At 36.6% G+C, this 21,529-nt stretch overlaps 2 protein-coding genes and 1 pseudogene across 3 annotated transcripts; 2 read left to right on the plus strand and 1 right to left on the minus strand.

The window, feature by feature from the left end:
* Nucleotides 1-1,759: 1,759 nt before the first annotated feature.
* On the minus strand, nt 1,760-2,778 carry LOC148911209 (uncharacterized). The gene has a single exon (XM_089029912.1). The coding sequence runs from the start codon at nt 2,776-2,778 to the stop codon at nt 1,921-1,923; it is 858 nt and encodes a 285-aa protein (XP_088886038.1). The 3' UTR covers nt 1,760-1,920.
* A 627-nt stretch (nt 2,779-3,405) lies between these two features.
* On the plus strand, nt 3,406-17,480 carry LOC116286926 (uncharacterized). Of its 2 annotated transcripts, XM_031693521.2 has the most exons (4): nt 3,406-3,676; nt 5,115-5,186; nt 9,489-10,113; nt 10,900-17,480. In XM_031693521.2, exons 3-4 carry the CDS (start codon nt 9,527-9,529, stop codon nt 14,390-14,392), a joined length of 4,080 nt encoding a protein of 1,359 aa, XP_031549381.1. In that variant the 5' UTR covers nt 3,406-3,676; nt 5,115-5,186; nt 9,489-9,526; the 3' UTR covers nt 14,393-17,480. The 2 variants fall into 2 exon arrangements, with proteins under 2 accessions (XP_031549381.1, XP_031549382.1); XM_031693522.2 differs by lacking the exon at nt 5,115-5,186.
* A 1,787-nt stretch (nt 17,481-19,267) lies between these two features.
* LOC116286924 (serine/threonine-protein kinase mos pseudogene) lies at nt 19,268-20,128 on the plus strand (annotated as a pseudogene).
* Nucleotides 20,129-21,529: the final 1,401 nt, after the last annotated feature.

A 21,529-nucleotide genomic window follows, 5' to 3' on the forward strand; every position in this document is an offset into this window, starting at 1 on the left:
TCTTCTATTTGCATTTTCTTACCACAACACCAAAAGGGTTCTGGCTTAGGTATGATAACTTTAGGTCTTAGACAAATTATGCAAAAGTCGTTAACGAACTTCTTACATTCGTGCATCGTATATATATCGTACATTTTTATAAACACTTATCTTTGATTCCCAACACAGCAGCAGTAAGGACACGGCGCACGGCTTATTCCCGCTGCCGGCGCCTTCCTTAAACCGCCTGTAAAACCCGTAAATCTTTGACATTGACCGCGAGTCCCCCTTACTGCTGCTTGTACTTGTTTTTCCTGACGAACAGTGGATGGTCGATAGGGTATTGTTGCTGAATTCGTAATAGTCATTGCAGTTGAGGCACTAGTCGTGTCTTTGTAGATATCGTCTGTTTTATTTCCTTAACAAGGAATGCTGTATCCGTGTAGCAAATCGTTGAAAATTCTTCCATTTTGTTTTTGCATAGCTATAGTTTTAGTAGACTGAGAAATCGTACATGAGCCGTACTATTGCGACAACGCGATAGCTCCCGAATAGTGGTCTTGAACACGTAACTTCTCCGTTTTAATACAAAAAGCTGCCGCAAATTCGCAAATCCATCGCATGGGACTCTAGGTCCCGTTTCGCGCCCACCCTCTTGGTCCTTCTTTTTTTTCCTTTTTTTTTTTTTTTTGTTCTTTTGTTTTTTTGTTTTTTGTTTTCTTTTTTCTTTTTAAGTATGTTTGTTAATTAATTTGTTCATTGAGGAAATTTGAAGGCCAATAAAGCTGTTGAAAAATAAAAATAAAAATAAAAATAATATATCACAAAAGGACGTCATGGTAGCTTGTTCTTTAGAAAAGTGGTTTTCGTGTGTTATGTTGGCATTTGTGTATTATATACTGGGGTCGTGGTGATAGTGTTGCACTCTAAGTATTTTGTGTTGTTCTAGCAATAGCGATTACTTATCTGAATTAATTTATAACGATAGCTAAACCAAACTGTGTTACAAACTGTGAAAACCAGAACCAAGACCGTGCCTTTATGGCCTGTGCACCACGTCTATGGAATGCTATTCATTCGATCAGTTATCAAGGAGGCTGAATCTGTAGGCATTTTTAAAGCAAGATTAAAAACTTATTTATTTGATTCCTTTTATAATATTTAATAGAGCTTTATGTTCACGATATTTAGTGCTATGTCAAGGGTAAAAACAGAAGCTCCTTGGCTTCCCCGACAAAACATTTCGAAGAAAGAAGATCCCTTAGGGGCAGGATTTGTCAGTATGAAATAAAATATTGAGATAAATATTAGTAGTGTCCTCATCAATATTGTCAAGTTGTTGGATGCCATATATCTCAGGGCTGTATTCTTTTGCTGGAGGATTTCCTCCTAAGGAATTAAATATAACACATGCCCTTTTCTTCCTATGTTCTGTTGCCGAGAGGCGTTGGTGGCGATGTATGGGGAGGGGGTTGATAGTTATTTCATTTCAAAAGGGGGAGGGGTGAAAGTTATTTTACGTTTAGCACAGGGGGGGGGGGGGGGTTTAGCTTCAATTTAAGCCCAATTTGGAGGATTTTAGAACCCCCCCTCCCGATAATTATTGCACAGTCCCTAAGAATCAGTCTTAATCTCCTTTTGTATTCTAGTTGGGCGCTATTCTTCACTTTCTGATGGTTGATATCTTCATTCTCAAACACTCCTAGATATCTATAGTGATCATTACCGTCCAAGTTCTTTATCTGCTGACCATAGGGTAGCTTTATTATTATTATTATTATTATCAGCAGTAAACACGTTTGAATGCTAATTAGGTAAGCTAGATAGGGCGTAATTTCGTAACCTACCAGCATGACAGGATTAATAATATATACAATCACTTAAAACCAATTATTAATGTTCTTAAGATGCAGTTTAAATACTTGGAATGTTTGAAATGTCTTAAGATGTGATTAATTTAAATGTTCTTGCAATGTTCACTGTGCAGCTTAATACCGCTTTCTGCATTCTAAGTAATAAATCTTTGTATCTTGCTCCAAACATATTCTTCATCTCAGGCTCCATCTCTTTAGACCATCCTCCAAGAGCGTCCAAAATGAGGTTCACTTGCAAGATCGTGTATCCTGGGTGTTGTTTTGTGAGCTCAAGTCTAAGTGCTCCATACTTCTTCGTCTTCTCTTTGTCTTTCTTTTCTCGGTTATTAACCCACGGGCAGCTCATTTCCACCATGAGTACTTTCTTGTTATTGTGGTCGATGAAACGCGCGTCCACACGGTTAGATCGTACATACATGTGGTCAGCATATACAGGTACATCCCAGTATGCTTCAGCGTCAGTTGATTTGTAGAGTGGTTTGGGTTTGACATCAGAAAACCATGGGGGTGTACTATCAGCCAGTTTGAGATCTCTTAGCATCTCAAAGAAAAACACTTTCAAAGCAGCGTTGTGTCTATCCAGGTACTTGGACTGTGCAAGAGACGGACATCCAGCCAGTACATGTGCCAGACATTCGGAACCCTCGCCGCACATTCTGCATGTGACATTATTCTTGTCTGTTGTTCCCGTGTTGTAGGCGGAGTAGACTCTCGTTGGGGTTAGCTGTTCGTACAATTCCATAATGCCTGCAACACAATGGGTAGGAGCGCTTACCCACTTGTTAAGCCATGCAAAGCAACCTTCATGACTTAACTGATCATCCTGCCATCTTGCTTTCAGTAGACTTCCTTGCCAATGTTGATCTTCAACCTTCCCCACGAGTTTTTCATTTACAGCTTTCTTAAGGTGTTTCTTGATGTGCATTATTATTATTATTATTATTATTATTATTATTATTATTATTATTATTATCATTATTATTATCATCATTATTCAAACCTATCCTGAGCTCCAGAGGTTCTAATTTCGGGGCTTGTAAGGAGTTGAAAATAGCCTCAACCCTCGTTAGACTACCTGTTTTGCCCAATGTATTCTAACAGCAGTGATTGGAATGTATGCATTGCAGTTTCTAGCTAAAATCGGAACACAAAGGAAAGGCATAAATGGGGGGGGGGGGGGGGGGTGGATTTGAATTTTCTAAAACAGCGTCCCCTTTGAGCCGTTTTGCAATTCGTACTTAACGCCCCTCTGCTAAAAAGTGCTACCTCCTTCTCCTCCCCTCCAACCAACCAACCAACCACAGAATGGTTAGATACAAAATTGCCTAAAAATGCACATTTTACCGCTTTTCTTGACTCTAAATCCTAAGCTGCAAGCTAGTAATTAGTAATTTCAGTTGAATTTCTTCTTACCTTCGAACTTCAAACTTTCTTGTTTTTGTTTTTGCCATTACGATGTACGGTACATTAACTTTGGTAACAGACACATCGATATAGGTTGGGCTCCCTGTGACTAGAAGTTTGAATGCATTGCACTGCATGAGTTCGGGGAGTGGTGGAGTTCAATGATTGACCTCGTTTCAACACTAACTAGTCACAAGACATTTTAGAGTTTTCTTGACTTGTATTTTATATGAGGAATAGGAGACGTGATCCTCTGTAAATGAAACTTTCGATACACACAGCGACCATCAACCGTGCCCCAAACCATATGCATCCTAATAGACTATAAGATGGCTGTCGTGTTGGCTGCCGTACGAATGAAGATGTAATTACTTTGACTTGTACTCAGTCATGTAAAGAGAGCACCATCAAGTTAGAAGGTATGCTAATATTCTGAGGTTTTTTATGTCAGAGATATCTGTAGTTTAATTTCATTACTTCTAGTTATGATATTTGCTCTAATATTTCGTAATACTCATTTATTTGCATGATGTTCTGAACGTGGGGATATTATTAACGTTTGCATGCCATCAATCTTAATGAATGTATTAAGTGATCAAGTTAACTTTCTTTCATATTAATAATCGTTATTTGTCCTGGCATATACCTTAATAGGTTTCATTAAATTATTGCAACTGAAGGTTTTATCATAATTATTATTAAGCTTAGTATATAAATGTTTAGCGTTTTGTTCTGTGCAGACTGCATGGCATCTTAATTCGGTCATTCATAAAATTATATTCGTGATATTCAAAACATTCTGTTCCTTTGGTTTGTTGTGGGTAGGAATTCTATTTGTTTTAGCCAAACAATCCTGTTTAAGTAAACAAATTCTTACGATATGCATTATGGCAATAGTAATAATAAGATTATTATTTAATAATAAAAGATTATTAGCTAAATTTTAGCTATGAGTATGTATCATTGTTGTGGCTGAGATACTTCCAGCTATATGCCATCAAAGGATTATGGTTGGAAAAAGCACAGGTTCTTTGGTATATTTTCAACAATAAAGATATCATTGATGAATTTAAATATTTGTGATATATATATCTGGAAGATATATTTCAGAAAATATATACTGAAACTCTAATTATTCCATAAATATATATAATCACAAGAAAAAAATAAATCTAACAGCTGATTTTAACACTCCAAATGCTTGTGTTTACATTAACAAATTATTTGTAATATCTGGGATATATATTTAAAAAATATCTACAAATTCTTTTACTGAAACTTTGATAATTCTGCAAATATATAATCACAGGAAAAAATAAAACAGCTGCTTGGAAATATCGTTGTGTATGGGAATCGTCTGAATTCTATTCAAATTTTGATATAGAAATTCATTCAGCTAGAACTCGTACCCTACGATAGCGTATATATTATACAATAAATATTTTTGTCCAATGCATATACTGATGAAGCATCATTTTAAATATGAAAAACTAATGGAGACTACCAAGGAATTTTCTTAGGTTTAGGGTGAGGGTTTAAAATAATCATTTTGCACCTAGGGTGCTGGGTTCGAATCTCGTCTGAATTTTTTTTCTTCTTTATGCGAGAAAAAAGTCCCACTTGTGTGTTGGTAATCTATGACATACTTGGTTAACCAGTACACAACATTACGACTAGCTGATTTAATTAACACAACAAACACTTGTTTTTATTTTAGTGTAAGATAAAAATTCACAGTCATGCACTGCATGAACCTAACAATATCATTATTTAATATAGATTGTAGGTGCATTATTGCCTCAAATTCCTGCATTTGACATTATTATAATCACAGTGTAATTGAAATGTACCATATAGGTCCTCCAGTCTTGCTTGGCAGGCTGATTTTGGTAATTACAAACTCTACGGGTTCCAAACAGAAAAGAGACAGTGAGTACAATGTTAATATAATGCTTTATTATATGACCGTGAATCTTAGAGCCAGGACACTAGCAAATCGAGCAATCTGATTGGATAGATCGCATCGCGGACTGGTCTAGATTCTCTGCTATTAACCGGTCCGATCGCATATTAATCTTACGGCGAAAACATTTTGTCCTTTTCAATGAAAAGTGGTCATATAATAAAACTCTTATCAACTGAGCTTGGTCGGTCTGTACGGGATAATCTTGACCTTGGTCGGGTACAGACCTCCGTCAAGATTATCCCGTACAGACCTCTCGCTCAGTTAATAAGATCTATTATGACTGTATACACTCTACTGCAAAATCAATGTTGGGTTTAAAAAACAGAACATAGAAGCTGGCTTAGATAAATGCACTGACAGAAAGCATGCTGGCTTTTAACATGGGAAGCATGGGTGGTGTAGCAGTGAGAGCGCTTGCATCTCACCAATGCGACCTGGGTTCAAGTCCTGCTGGTCTCAGTGTCGTATGTGAGTTGAGTTGCTTGTTGATTCTCTCCTGTGCTTCAAAGGTTTTCCAGGTGCTCTGATTTTGTGCTCTGGAAGAAGAGCCATACTGTGGAATCCACTTTTAATCCCATAATAATAATAATAACAACAACAACAACAACAACAACAACAACAATAATAATAATAATAATAATTTATTTATTTAAATTTTAAAATAATTATAATAATAATGTTTTAATAGAAATAGAAATACACTCGCTCCAAAGCTACTAAAGTTCCAATGCTTGATATTTTAAGATAATGATAAACAAAAATAAAATGAAAAACTACAGGATTTAAAGTTCATAATCTCAATGCCATTATAATAATAATTTATATATATATATATATTTTTTAATGATAGAATTCAATTAACTATTAATAATGATAATAATAAAATTTATGATAACGTTAATAAAGAGATTATGAATATAAAATAACAAATATATGTACAAATTACTTATTTATTGATAAAAACATATTTGTAAAATAAAAAAATTAATATATTTAAAAGTTAATCTAGTAGAAGACTTAATGGCTCCTTGGACAGTGTCAATGTCAATATCACAGTTATGTACATCATAAGGTGTTCGCCTTTTTGTTCTTGAACCTCTCAAACATACAAGGGCAGAACGCAGAGAGCAAATGATGTTCTGGCATGAATCCAAGAGAAATGTTTTTGCATATTGCTCTCCTTTCTTGTGTGATATCTTGTCGGCCAAATGACTATGATATGCATGGCACTCGTTACCCATCCCCCCTGTAGTCGTAAATACCAATGGTGTAAATGAGCCCTGGATGCTCGATGTCTATGACTCTCCTTGAGTATTGGCGCTTTTTCTTATTTTCATGTAGTCGATATATCTGTTGTGGTTCTAGTTCACGGTACGATTCGGCATTGGGGTGACATACCCTCACGTCAAAGAAGGCCAAACGTTGGTGTTCCCAAAATCCATGCGCATACATGTATATCGAGTCTTGCGTCTTGTGTTTTATAATAATAATGATAATAATGATAATAATGATAAAAATAATAATGATATTAAAAAATAATAATAATAATAATAAAATAATAATAATAATAATGATAATAAAAATAATTAAAAAATAATAATAATTATTATTATTATTATTTTATTATTATTATTATTTTATTATTATTATTCCTGGTGCCACAATTCTGTCCTCAAATTTACCGCCTCATCACTCAAACCCGTTGACAATTCTACTCTTTATGCTGACCTTGATAATTATCACAGTCCTTCAATTATAACTGGCGATAGTTTTTGCCCTGACTTGATTTTAAGAAAATCTAGTACACTCTATAAATTGGAACTTACTGTTGGCTTTGAATCAAACCTTAAGAATAATGCTGATTGTAAGAAGGAAAAATATAAACGACTTATTAGTGATTTAAGTTATATATACAATATGAGTGGCAGTGTTGTATCAGATATACAACCACGAGCCAAAGGCGAGTGATTGTATATCTGATACAACACGGACACGAATATTGTGTATTACTTATGAAGCGTCTAGGTGTATACATTCATGTTCTACTACAATTTAAAGATAAAATTGAATTTGGCTAAGAAAATTGGAGTTAAAGTTTATGCAATTCATGACGATTTTGTATCAGATATACAACCTCCTCCACGGACAATGATTTCTATTGTGTTTTCCTCATTAATTATTCATGAGTTTTATAAATAGTGATTGCTGTATAACCATGTAAACTTTGTTAATATTTAAATAAGTTCCCTCGGAGTATTTTCTAGTGACTGTACAACATTTATTGAAATGTTAGAATATTTAGATTTTGACAAAAACCAACATAAATATGTAATAAGGAAAATCATGAACAATGCTATTAGAACAACCTATTATATATTTTGCTGTAGAAACAAAGTCTGAGATGACCCTGACTTGATGAAGTTTTAACTTTTCGTTACAGCTAAATGTGAAAAAAATGTGTAATTATATGTTTTACAGTCAAACTACCTCAAGCGTTGAACACGTAGAGGTCATTAATGACTTTATTTTTGGATTCTTGATTTCATTATTCGATTCGAACATTCATTATTAAAAACGAATCTTCAAAGCCTGGCATATAGAAAAGCCAAGTTAATTTTCAAATTATTATTTTTTTGAATATTGAAGATTCGTTTTCATTAATGAACGTTCGAATCCAATAATGAAATCAAGAATCCAAAAATAAAGTCATTAATGACCTCTACGTGTTCACGCTTGAGGTAGTTTGACTGTAAGTATTTTTCATGTACTTATGTGTAAAAGATTTGAGTAGCTGATCGTAAATTGCCTATACTATATATATAGCGAGATTTACGATTGAATTTGGAAAACATAATAAAGTTTACATTATTATTATTGTTATCATCACATCATAGTTAATAGATTAACTATGATCACATACAAGGCAAAATACTGATTTGCTGATTGGCTTATGAAGGAGGGCTTTGTTCTATAATTCGCAGGGCCGAATTACTAAATTATGATTGGTAGTTCAGCTTGCAAACTGTAAACTTTTCTTTTTTGCAAGCCAAAATGGCTTCATGTTTTGCAGTGGTAGGCGAAGAAACTATAAGAAAACTAAAACGTTCAAGTGAAAATGAGAGTAATAGAAAGATTCCAGGTGTCTGGATATGTGTTTTCGGTAAATGAGTCTCGGAAAGACCACTCAAGTCATCCCAAATGTTAACTCTTCACCAGCTGCAATGTGACTTTGAAAGGAAATAATTCGGCACAATCATCTTGGTCTGGACTTAATCAGTGAAAACGCCACTTTAATCAGCTTTTTCCTTTGGATTCTGATTCAGATTAAGAAATTTGTTGGTAGGAATCTAGTTTTAAGCATGTTTTTATGGTTTTTGACTTGATTTTTTATGTTTGAATTCTGAATAAAATTATTTGAACCATAACTACATTTTATTTGATAGTGCAGGATTAATGACAGCGTGCAGGCATTAAGCACATATTGGCTTCAAGACGGATTTCTTTCGTTGAATTTTGTTCTATATTTGATAAACGGGTAATCGTATGGGGCAGACTAAAATTGAGGATTAAATTTCACTTGTGTTTTCAAAGTTTTGAAATTGTCACTGTCGCTTTGCAACTCATCATCCTCATTATTATTATTAGAAAACGTTTCACTGATTACCATTTTTTCCCAGCATACCTTTCAGAGAGCCTAGAGTCTTCTGGCTTTTTGGTCAGCGTGCTGGCTCTTACCAGGCACTGACAAAAGAGCAGGAAGGCTCTGGAGGACTCTGGGTACAAGAGTGATCTTATTAGGAAAAACGTTTTCATTTGAGAAAGTATCTCAAGATTAGTAAGTCTGGCAAATTTATGATCAATAAGAGGATAGTCAATGGAAATCTATGAGCGATTTGTCTTTTTACAATAATAAAATTAGGAAACATCTAAAAATAAGTAAGAGTTCAAAGGAAGACGGTCTCAAGTGCATGCTGGCTCTCTGCGCAAGCAATTTGTCATTCTGTTGGTCTGTCGTCGTGCTCATACATGTAGTTCAAAACTAAAACTTAAGTTCAAAACAAGGCTTAAGAAGCACATGAACATTGAGATTTCTAATCGTGTACATAGTTATGCGATATTCACTGCGCCTGCGGCGAATAATTGTTAAATATAGGTATTTTTCTTCATAAACTACTAAAAATATTATGAATTAATAACTTTCGGATTCCTCCTCTATCGTTTTTGTTTGCTCCTCCATTAGTTTTTCATTTTTATTCGTTTTGCAGGTAGATGAGAATATGGATAAACACATCACCTCAAAAACATGAAAAAAGTCAAGTGCGTAATCGTCGGGAATGAGGATGTCGACAAAAAGGAATTATTAATAAGAATTTCAACTGATTTATCTCCAAAGAAACCAAATGAAACATCTGCAAAAAGTTCCATCGAAAAAGTGCTTGATTCGACGGCCTCGTGTATCAATGAAGAGGGGAAAGAGATCGAGCGTTTTAAGGTTTTGCACAATGAGCAAAATGTGCAATCTGATGACGACGAAGAAGAAGAAATTCCTGATCACTGGAAAGGAGAGATAAGTGTGGAGGGAAAATCTTATGAACTTTCTGTGATAAACTCGAACAGTGAAGATGCCTTCCAACAGTCAAGAACGTCTCTCTACCGAGAAGCAGACATATTTCTTGTTTGTTTTTCTGTTTCCAATCTATTTACGAATTCTCTCGAAGCCGTGGTTACGAAGTGGGTTCCTGAAATTCGAGAAGTCTGTCCTGTTACGCCTTTTATTCTTGTTGGAACTCAAATTAATTGGAGAGAACTTTTTGACCCTACTGATCCTTCACAGCGTCCAATTTCCCCAGAGACTGGAGCTCTCTATGCCGAGAAAGTTGGTGCTGTAAGGTATGTTGGAGTTATGATTCGTATTACAAGTTCATTTTATTTGATTATACCGCATTCGTTTACTGGAAAGAGCGGGTCAGTCCTTGAAATTTACAAGGGGGTGGGTGGGGGGGGGGGGGGGGGTGGGAAGGGAGAGGGCCATGTTTTATTCATGTAAGCATCACTTATTGACAGACTTTTCGAAGACTTATCGAAGACTCGCGGCTCGGTAAATATTCCACCCATGATCACTTCGCCTGCGCCTTTTGCGAATAATTGTTAAATAACCTGAGTATCAAGCTTTCCACATCCCTGGGGCCTCGATTTACACAGGTTAAAAAATATGGTTAGAAAGTCCTGAGTAGAAAGGCGATGAAACCTCAATTTCGTCGGCTAACTATTGCTATGTTTGGTTTTCAGATTATTTGACTTCTATTTTCATATGTCTCTGGCTTTATCAGGCCAAAAACTTATAAGGGAGTTAGAATATACAAATTAGGAGTTTTCGGATAACTTTGGAATTGCGAGTTTGGTTTCAATTAGATGGCCACTTCTCACATCTCAAACTTCTTGCAGAATTTACTGTGCTTCAGGGGAAATTTACTGAATCTTTCTGGCAAACAGAAAGTCTGGAGAATTTTTGAACTGGGAGGACGTGATTACTGAAAATAAGTTGTCAGAAAAACAGAGTTTACTATTCCTTAACATCGTACAAATGGCTTCTACTTGTTTCAACCCCCTTACGAGTTTGTGATCAGGCCATCAGATTCCATGCTATTCTCATGTCATCGTTTATTTACGTGATAGGTATATGGAATGTTCTACAGACGATAGTGCTGCAGTCAGGTATATATTCAACGAAACAGTTCGCTTCTGTTTCATGGATCGCATGGAACTCTCGCAGCTTCACCCAGACTACGTGAGATTTGGTACTACGCTCCTTCACCAAGCAGTGCAGGTCAATCATGAGCCTTCTGTCGAAGCTCTTGCGTATGTCATGGATATAAACGTCAAAGACAAAGCAGGTCGTTCTCCTTTAGATCTTGCACTTCGCAATTCCAACACTGCATCAGCAAGGTGTTTGATCAAAAATGGCTGCGTAGTTGGGCTTTCTAACGAGGACTGGCGAAAACGTTGTGAATTCTGGATTGACAATTATGAGAGGTTGAACAAAGTTCATAAGAATATAAACGAGCTCGCAGGAAAGCTGTTGAATTTGTATGCAAGTTTACAAGATCCGTTACAGTCAAATCTTATCGTGATTGGTCAGCATGGGATCGAGGTTTCTAACTTTTTAATGAAATCAGCACCTTTCATTTCAATCCAGACTATAGCTATTATCAACTGTCAGGGTTCTTGCAGTTTAAATTTCTCTCATCTGAATTACTCGCTACGCACTCTCACCATTACAAACTGTGATATTGGAGGGGAGATTCCGAATTCGATTTTCTCGATCATGAATTTGGAAGCTCTTTCATTGGTCGACAATAGCATCACATCTGTGCCTGTTGGATTGTCAAAGCTCAAAAGCCTACGACGCCTGCGGTTAAGCCGGAACAAAATAAAATCACTACCTGATGCCATTAGCGGGCTTGTCAAGCTAAGGTTCCTTTTCTGTGATAATAATCTGCTAGAACGATTACCAGACCAAATAGGATGCCTCGGAGATCTAGAAGTCCTAGATATATCACAAAATAAGCTTGAAAAGTTGTCGGTATCGCTGGGTCTACTGACGAAATTGAAGTGCCTGAAGTATTCTGACAATCGCTTGATTTTTCCACCAGCAGAAGTAATAAAGCAAGGTTCAGATGAAGTATTAGAGTTTTTGAATACATTCCTTGATGAACCCGTTCGAAACACACAAGTGAAGGTTACATTTGTGGGCGGTGAAGGAGTTGGTAAGAGCACTTTGATATCAGTTCTGAGGTCAAAGAAATCCAGTGTATTGACGTCAACGGATAAGACATATGGTATTGAGATTTCTGACTTTGAGTTGCATCATGCATTGAAAATGAAAGTGTTTGATTTTTGTGGTGACCCGGCGTTTTTAGTCCCACATTCATTATTCATTACGGAAAACAGTTTGTATCAAGTGTGTTTCGATATGAGTCAATACGCCATCAGCAAAGCCGCAGGTTTAACAATAAATCAACTTGGAAGATTGCAGTTATGGCTGGAAATCATCCACTCACGAGCACCGGCTTCCCACGTGATAATCGTTGCCACTAATGTGGGCCACCCGAATCTAACCGATGATCTTCGTAATCGTGTCCGAGAGGACGTCGAGGAAATGATTTCCCGATACCGAGAGGAACACAAGAAGCAGTTTGAAGGCGAATCTGTTGCACAGTGCGCGCTCTGTGATGGAACGCATTTGTGTGATGTCAGTTCCTCACATTTCTATATTGAAGAAAACAGCTCCCGAAGTACTTATCCATCAGCGAAACCTGAGCCCTGTGTGCCTCACATAGTTGGATATTATGAGGTGAGTTGTAAGGAACAATATCCTAAAGTCTTATTGGGCACCAAGAATATCAGTCTACAAAAGTACAAATGCAATTTGTCGATGAAGATGGATATTTTGCTTAGCACTGGGTACTTAATTCCGCACAAATGTCTTTACATTCGAGACAGAATTCTAGAGATTTTGAATAGCGATCAGCACTTGCAAGAACAACCAATATTTACCCTAACAGGGGTACGGGAAATCGCCCTTGGATGTGGAATGAAAGACGAGTTTAAACTCAAGGCAATGCTGAGGTATTTTCATAATCAAGGAGAGTTTCTTTGGTTTGAAGACATTTCTGAGCTGGATGATGTTGTTATCGTAAAACCTCAATGGCTTGCTGACAGGTTAAGATCACTATACCTACCACATGAAGGATCCAACTTCATTAACGACGGGATCCTTAGGACCGATTATCTGGAAAAGATTTGGCCTGATTTAAGCAAAAGCGAGACGGCTCCTTTTCTTTCACTTTTCAGAGGCTTGGGTCTCTCTTTTCCGTGCTCAGATGTAGAAGAGTTGTTTCCCAACCTCCTTCCTCACGGTTATCCTGATAGAGAGTGCTGGCCTAAACAGCCTTTACCAGGCAGCTATCAGATTACTGTTGAATTTTTCTTTAGTTTTCTACCCCCGTCTTTCTTTAGTGACCTCATCATTGCAGCAAACAAACGAGAGTTAATTTGTCCAGATCTTGCAGAACCGTCGTATTTTAGGTTCAACTTGGTATTTGCCACGAACCTTAAAGCCTGTGAAGGCTGTATGATACATAATAAGGAAGCCCAACTCAATCCACTACAAGACAGTTCTTCTGACCAGAAGCATACTGTCCACCTGGAGTCTTTGCCACAGGATAGAACAATTAGAGCCACAGTACGTGGACCATCGCCATGTTGTGTTATGCCAGAAATACGGGTGGCTATTAAGTCCGTATCTGACGTCTTTTACCAGGGAATTAAGTTTATTGAGACATTTGTCTGCCCTACTTGCGAAATCACCAAGTTTATAACATCCAAGAAACCGCAGTATATTTTGAAAATGAAAGATGAAGAAAACATCTGTGACAGAGGACATTCAGTCGGTAGTAAAGTTGATATTGTGAGTGGTCGGATACCATTAGAAGTCCATCTCACCGTCGTCAAACCAAAGACAGCTATTGGAGCAGCAGTTGAGAATAGTCGCAACGTCCTCGATGATTGGTGCTGTCCCAAGCTCTTCATCGTCCTGCCAATCGGATTCAAAAGCCCTCCATTTCGTGATTGCATAGTTATGGATCACGTGACAGATGGCCATGCAGTTCACTTTCTCTGTGAATGCCCTGGGTATTGGCATTTGATAGCAGCCCCTGGCTATCGCGTACGAAACCTGAATGAGTTCTTTGAAATATTTGGTCCTCGCATTTGCAAATTGATGAAGTTGATCTTCATGACTGGTGAAGATAATAGCGAGACACACACCTACGCTTCCCTTAAGGATATTTTGCTTAAAATAGTCATTGGAGATCCATCTCTTAAAGAAATAATGATTGAAGATATCAGATCAATTCTTGATCATTACTGTAATATTTATCCTAATCTGATCCAAGGGTGCTCTTCCTTTCTCTACGAAGATGTTGAGTATTTGGTCTCTGGCAAAGATCTAAGCCGCGCCAAGCTAGCCCGTCTCCTTGAAATATTTCCCGAAGGAAGAAATTTTGGCCCTCTAGTTTGTACGTACAGTGAAAGACACAAAGAGAAAATGTGGCTTTGTAGAAAGCATGCTCAGCCAGTATCAAGAGGAAATCAAGGATGTCATTAAACCTCAAGTACATGAAGTAGTTTCATCGAAATTATGGGGACAGCATTGCATATCACTTGGGCCCAATCCACGCTTTTCCGGAAATTTGTGTATCCGCAAATTTTTTTTTTTTTTTTGCGGATACGGGTTGCGTCCACACGTGTCCGGAAATTTTTGTATCCTTATCCGGAAATTTTCGAAAACGGTCTCTAGAGTGCAAATTTTCGAATACGCTCACGTAAAAACGATTTTGCGCATGCTCAATAAGAAAGACTATCCGTCAAAGGGACTAGGCACTAGCGTGCATCAGGGCGAATCAAGAAATTTCCGGATATGTGTGTACAGTGAAAACGATTCGAATACGCTGCGTGTGGACGCTAACATTTTCGTATCCGCAAAAAAAATTTGCGGATACAAAAATTTCCGGATACGTGTGGACGGGGCCTTAATTTACTGATAAACCACCGACTGCATTCTCTAAAGTCATACAGTCAATATCAGCTATATACAGCTATTTCAAAAAGGTTGAATACTGAATACTGAATAGTGCATTCCAAGACCAAAGTACATTGTGGGTCATTGTGTTATTGGGTAAAAAAATCGTCCTTTTTTCACGAGGGTAGCACTTAATAGCCAGTGTCTAACAAACCTGTGGCCCTCATTCCATGATCGAATTGGAATTTAGGAGTTGATTTTTGCGGAGGGAGGAAAACCGGAGAACCCGGAAAACCCTCGAAGCACAGGAGAGAACCAACAAACAACTCTACTCATATACAACACCGAACCCGGCGGGACTCGAACTCGGGTCGCATTGATGAGAGGCGAGCGCTCACACCGCTACGCCACCCGTGCTTTCCAAAGAAGGATTACTAATAATTATTTATTCTTTTTTAGTATATTCCATCTGAAACAATATACTAACTAAATGTAGAGAATAAATTGTTTTAGCATATACCAACTTGTGTACTTCCTAAGAACGCGCGCGCTCATTGGTTAATTGGAGGTGAATATTGTACGATATTCACCTCTGAATCTCGGAATATTGAGTCGGCAGCAAAATGGCATCCGCCGGCAATCGTTTTGCTACAATTTCCGATGAGAAAAATGAAAGTAAATGCCATTCCTATCAATACTAAAAAGGCAACGAAGTGTGGCCTAAAAGTTTTGCTAAAAGTTTTGCGTGTATTTGTCACGCAAACTAAAAGTTTCTGTTTGTTTGTTTTTATTGAATTATTGTATATAAAAATAAGTTACTCTGTGCACAAGTTGGTATATGCTAAAACAATTATTCGCCTCAGGCTCAGTGAATATGGAGATTATTTACCGATATTCCCCGATATTCACTTCGCCTTCGGCGAATAATTGCTAAGTATTTTTACTTTTTATTTCAAATTAACGAGACCCACAATGCCCTTTGGTCTTGGAATGCACTATTCAGTATACAGTATTCAGTGTTCAACCTTTTTCGAAATAGCTGTACACCTAATTGAAAAAACGTTGTTGGGTTCAAAAAAAGGTTATATCATCAAAGCTAAGACCGAAGGGCAGCATGGGAAGACAAACAATTATGCTAATTTCATGCGTATTGCAGTTTTCCCTTCCTGTGCACATTTTATGCATCATGGCTTTGGCATTTTGTTAATCTAGGTCGGCCGACTTTGCTCTAGTGTGCATTTTTACTTGTCTATATGTAAATATAATACACATTTCGGAGTACCCAAAATCCTTTTCGGTCTTAGCTTCGATGATATGACCTTCTAGAACCCGACTACGTTTTTTCAATTAGGTGTATACTGTTTCATCGTTTATTTGTTGGGACAAACGAAGACTTTTATTTGATAACCCCGCAAATCTCTGCTTTATAAATTTCCTCGTGTTTGCTCCCTCGGCATCCCATAATTCAAGATGGCCGACGTATCAGTAAAATGGTCTATTAGAGAAGGTCGCAACGATATAAAATTTTACAAAAAATTGCACTTTTTCCAGCATATTTTCTTCTGTACTGAAATTATTTACATATGAATATAAACCATAACAAAACCTTCATCAACCTCCTTTGGAATAGCTGTATATAGCCAAATATGATTAACCCAGGTGATTTCATATGCTTGAGTGTCCACCCAAACAATGGGTAGTTTTCCAAGGTTTTTTTGGTAGTTATCGATTTTTTTATTAATGTACCTTTAGTATGAATAGCTTCTAAGACAGACATTCACAATTTTCAGCAATCGGTGTCTGTTCCATGTTTTGTATCAAAAACTCATTTTAGCTTGTTCGACGTAGCAACAGTAACTAGGGAGGTAGAATAATGAATGCAGGATCGGTAGCCAATCAACGAACTTTTGTTCATAGCTCAATATTTTATAGTTTAGCATGTTTCTTCATTTTTAATGGAAATTATTTCATTTAATTTTCATAAGAGAAAACACAGAAATGTTTGGTTGAGACAAACAAAAAGTATGCTTTTGGCGCCTTTTTGCAGACAGCAGAATGGCAACTGTAGTTAATGGGACAAATTGCCCCAAACAGCACAACACTACAAACAAAGTATCTATATATTTGATGCAAGAATTAAAGAAGCGCAAAGCAGAATCAAAGTTGCGATAGTGTTTATTAGAACACACTAGGAGGGAAGTTCTATTGCAGGCTCAGCACTGTCTTGATTATATCCATCTTGAAATCACTGGTGATTTCTGAAGCAATCTGATTGGCTATCAACAGTGCGATATAATCAATAATCGCACGATTTCGAGTTTCGAATCGCACTGTTTTGAAGAACCATTTAATGGCATTTGACCAATCAGTTCACAGAACTGAAAAAGTCAAAAAAACTGAAGGGGATTTTCTAGGTGAAAGACAGTTTTACGTAAATGTAAAATTTAAAATGTGTATTACATTAATGCAGGAGATTTCAAAATGGGTATAAATAAGTGGTAATTGAACTGAGTGGAGTAGGCAATTTGGGTCTGAAATCAAACTGTTGTGATCAACGCGGCTGTGCAATTTTGTGATCACTCGTTTCATACTAGATAAAATTGCACTCCATTCAGTTCAATTAATTCTTTTCACACAATGTCAGGAAAGGATTAAAGGTTTCAAAAATGATAAAGCGGCCTTTTCGTTATGACGTAATGGTGACATCATAGAAATCGTTTACCGCTTATTTTCTCGAAAACTAGACCTAAACTTTCAAAGCGATTTTCACCAGTCGATAGTGTTCATCAGGGCACCCAACATATTGCAATGTGAAAAAAATGTTTGAGAGCGTTTTCCAAATATTACGCGATGAATATTTTCATGGACTTTTACTATTATTACCAGCGTGTCAAATTTATACCCTCAAAATCGGGACTTTAATTTAGTGGGTTCAATATTTTTAGTAGCTAGAATATAGGTACGGATATAGACACTGTCCTTATTGAGTATGAATTAAATTGTGACTTTCTTTCTAACGTTATGGATTTTTTGATATGAAGCTAAATGACCCCATTTGTTGTGGAAAGCGATAGAAAATATCGATGAAAGTGGCATTCAAAAAACCGTCGAACGATTTTTTTATAAATGAAGTCACTTAAAGATGTATCTTTTACAAATATTCTCCTTAATATGCATTGAAGAGTTTTAAGGCAGCCAAATAAAAATAAGTACAAATAAAAAAATAAGTAAAACCCTTCACTTTCAACTTGAAAACCTGCCAACTCCTGTCCACAAATACCTTCAAATTCACCTGACAATGAAATATTATGAAATATAGATACTTATTTCGACAAAGGATGCATCGAGTCAACGAAAAAACTCATTGTTTCTTTGCCGGATTGAATCAGATTAAGATAAGTTGAAAGTTTGCCGTTGTAAGCTTCAAGTTATAGAGATAACCTTTTAACTTAAGGAAACTGTAAAACTGTTCTTTTGAAGAAAAAAAAAAAGATGTGTATTTCACTTAAAAGTTCGTAGTTTTGTAAGCTTCTGCTGAGTTTCATCACCAATTTTGTCGCCGATTACTTATTTACGTAAAATATCTTGACTTTCAAATTCCTTATGATATTTAATAGTCTAAAGTACGTAGCCTAAAATTGGTTTTGGGCTTTTAACGATTTTTATTTAGAATTATTACTGAAAAATAAAAATTATTTGGTGAAATGGATTTACTTCCGGCAATTTTCCTTTGTTTCGAGAGTCTTTCCACGCTGACGATAGGAAGGCGCGGGAGGGCTCTGGGTACAAGGTATTGGCTGACGATAGGAAGGCGCGCAAGGACTGAGTACGAGATTGGCTGACGATAGGAAGGCGCGGAAGGACTCTGAGTACGAGATTGGCTGACGATAGGAAGGCGAGTGAGGACTCTGAGTACGAGGTTGGCTGACGATAGGAAGGCGCGGAAGGGCTCTGAGTATGAGATTGGCTGACGATAGGAAGGCGCGGGAGGGCTCTGGGTACGATTGGCTGACGATAGGAAGACGTGGTAGGATTCTGGGTACGAGATTGATCTTTTCTTGCTCCAAGTCTACTTATAAATAACTTCATTGAAGAATCCAAAAATATAGAAAATATTCGGAGCACTATTCGTTTGTTGAGTGGCGGGCGAACAGTGCACAATGCCATCCAATCTTTTTGCACTTCTTAGTAATGCTATCCCCCCGCATAATTTTTTTAAATGTTTTTGAACGATAATCTTTTGTCAACATACACCGTGATCAATGCAGCTCTGCTTTGAGAATGTGTCATAGCTTTTTGAACAATATAAAAGTGCACGCACGTGGGAATATAGATAGTCTTGTTCATTGTCTTTGATTTCTTGAATGTCCTGCCTCCGGGAATATCATCATTCAATTCAAATACATGAAGCGAATATGTTAACAAGCATAGTGAAACGAAATATTCTAGGAAGTATAAAATATGGGTATAATAGAAGACTCAGAAAGCTTAACAGTACCTTTTACATGGAGCTTGGACATTAACGAAGTTAGTATTTCTCAGTTGTTGGGATCTGGAGGCTTTGGATCTGTTTATGAAGCAAAATACAAAAACTTAACGGTCGCGTTGAAGCAGTTGCACACAAACACCAAAAACAAGAAAGCAGCAATGCAGAGCTTTAGAGCAGAAACAAGACCTGAGGTTTTATCATTAAGTCATCGGAATATCGTCAAGACTTTAGGAGTTTCGAGTGCCTCCAGTTTGGATGACAAACCTTGTTTTATTATGGAATTTGTAAGCACAAAAACCCTTCAACATCTTTTACATGATCAAGACGAAGTATTTGACGAGTGGAGGCGTATTGAACTTGCAAATCAAATTTCTAAAGGAATGGTTTTTATTCACCAAAATGGTATAGTTCATCTTGACTTGAAGCCTGTCAATGTTCTCATGACAAATGATGGTGTTTGTAAGATTGCAGACTTCGGATGCTGTCAGTACATAGAAGACAGTCCTAACACTCCAACCAGATCTTACCTTACCGGCACTTTTGCATACCGGGCACCAGAACTCCTAAAAGGAGAAGACCCTACCTACAAAGCAGATGTATACTCTTTTGGAATATTGCTTTGGCAGTTGTGGTCCAGAGAAATTCCGTACAAGCTTCAAAACCATCAAGTTGTTATTTTCCGGGTAGTGTCATGTAATTTACGGCCACCTCTCCCCACGGGATTTGAGATTGATAATAGATACATTGATCTAATGACTTCATCATGGTCTGGCAATCCTGAAAATCGTCCAACTATGCAAGATGTTTCAGATATACTCGAAAACTGGAGATAATGCATCACCAAGAAAATGGTACAAAAGTAAGAACTATTTAAATTTCTGTAATTTGTTTTAGAAACTGTTTAGACGAGGAAAAATATGTCCTTAGTGTGGAGGGGGGTAGAGGATGTTCACTGTTTTTATCGCTCCTCAAGGAATGCCAAAACCAAAACCAAAAACTATTCCTTATGTATATTAGTGCACCAAAATGACGCATTTAATTTGCCTTACCCTTCGATTGACTAGTAATTTAATGTTCTACGCCAGAATGCAATTTGTTTGTTTAACTCACATTTAGTTGTCCCTTGGTTTCAAACCGCTTTTATTCATCATGCCCTTACACTCTTGTTTTCTACATAAATATTATAAGATAATAATGTTGTTATGTTTAACATTTATATTTAATTGGCTTTAAAGTGACTGTAAGACTGCAAGAGCATAGTTATATCATTACCGAATCAAAAAAAATCAAATGTACTATGTAATGAAAATAGGGATCGTTAAAACAAAAACAAAGAAGATTCCATCCACCCCCCCCCCCCCCTCCCTTCCCCCCACACACATACACTCAACATCCACTACCTCCCCCCAAAATCAACAGGACATCGGTTTGAACAGCAATACAATTGTATACATATAAATAAAATGTCTGTCGTATATTATAGCTATATATATATATTAATTATCCTTAGAGCGTAGATAGAGTGAAGGCATTTAACCCGTGCAATAGATATTAGACTAATACACATTGGTAGACCTTAATTCCATTGTTTTCTTTTGTGTCTATTTGACTATTACACGTTGACTAATAATTTTTATTTCACGGGTTAAATGCCTCCACTTTAATAAACCCTTTCTAAGGGCTAATAAATAGAGTACAAATAATTGAGAGTGATTTCCCTGACACCGAGAAATATTACTAAATAGTGCTAAATTATAATTCATTTTAAGGAGGCATCAAAAAATATTCAAACAATACAGAACTATTAAGTAAAACAATCAAAAAACATTTCCTTACTTTAAAATACCCAAAAGAAAAAAGTTGTTTTTAGTCATCCTTCCTAGGACAATAATACCTAAAAAAGTCATTTCCACCGGTTTATTCAAAACTTTCGGTTTCATTTAATTAGATTACTTTCTTGCTAGCCTCTCTATTCTCAGATAGTATTGAAATTTTCTTACGTTTTATGAGAATTTCTGTTTTAGCTCTATCTTACCAACGGTTCATTTTAATATGACAGAAGCATTTGGACAATGTCTGTGGAGAGCGTAAAATACGGGTCAGTTTGAATAAACTATATTAATATTCATTCAACTTTTAGATATAAATATATTCGGACTATATAGATGAGAAGTTATAATAAATTTTGAAGATTTTATTCTTTAAGATTATATATATATATATATGTATATATA

Source organism: Actinia tenebrosa, unplaced genomic scaffold (genome assembly GCF_029948245.1).
Source record: "Actinia tenebrosa isolate PJP-AT-01 unplaced genomic scaffold, QUT_ActTen_1.0 PGA_scaffold14__42_contigs__length_11649687, whole genome shotgun sequence".
Classification (NCBI taxonomy): Eukaryota; Metazoa; Cnidaria; class Anthozoa; order Actiniaria; family Actiniidae; genus Actinia; species Actinia tenebrosa.

Excerpts from the sequence above, each read along its gene's own strand:
- LOC116286926 (XM_031693521.2), top strand. The coding sequence starts at position 9,527 with ATGAAAAAAGTCAAGTGCGTAATCGTCGGGAATGAGGATGTCGACAAA. Across the intron at positions 10,114-10,899 it reads GAGAAAGTTGGTGCTGTAAG|GTATATGGAATGTTCTACAG; the intron begins GTATGTTGGAGT and ends TTTACGTGATAG.
- LOC148911209 (XM_089029912.1), bottom strand. The coding sequence starts at position 2,778 with ATGCACATCAAGAAACACCTTAAGAAAGCTGTAAATGAAAAACTCGTG.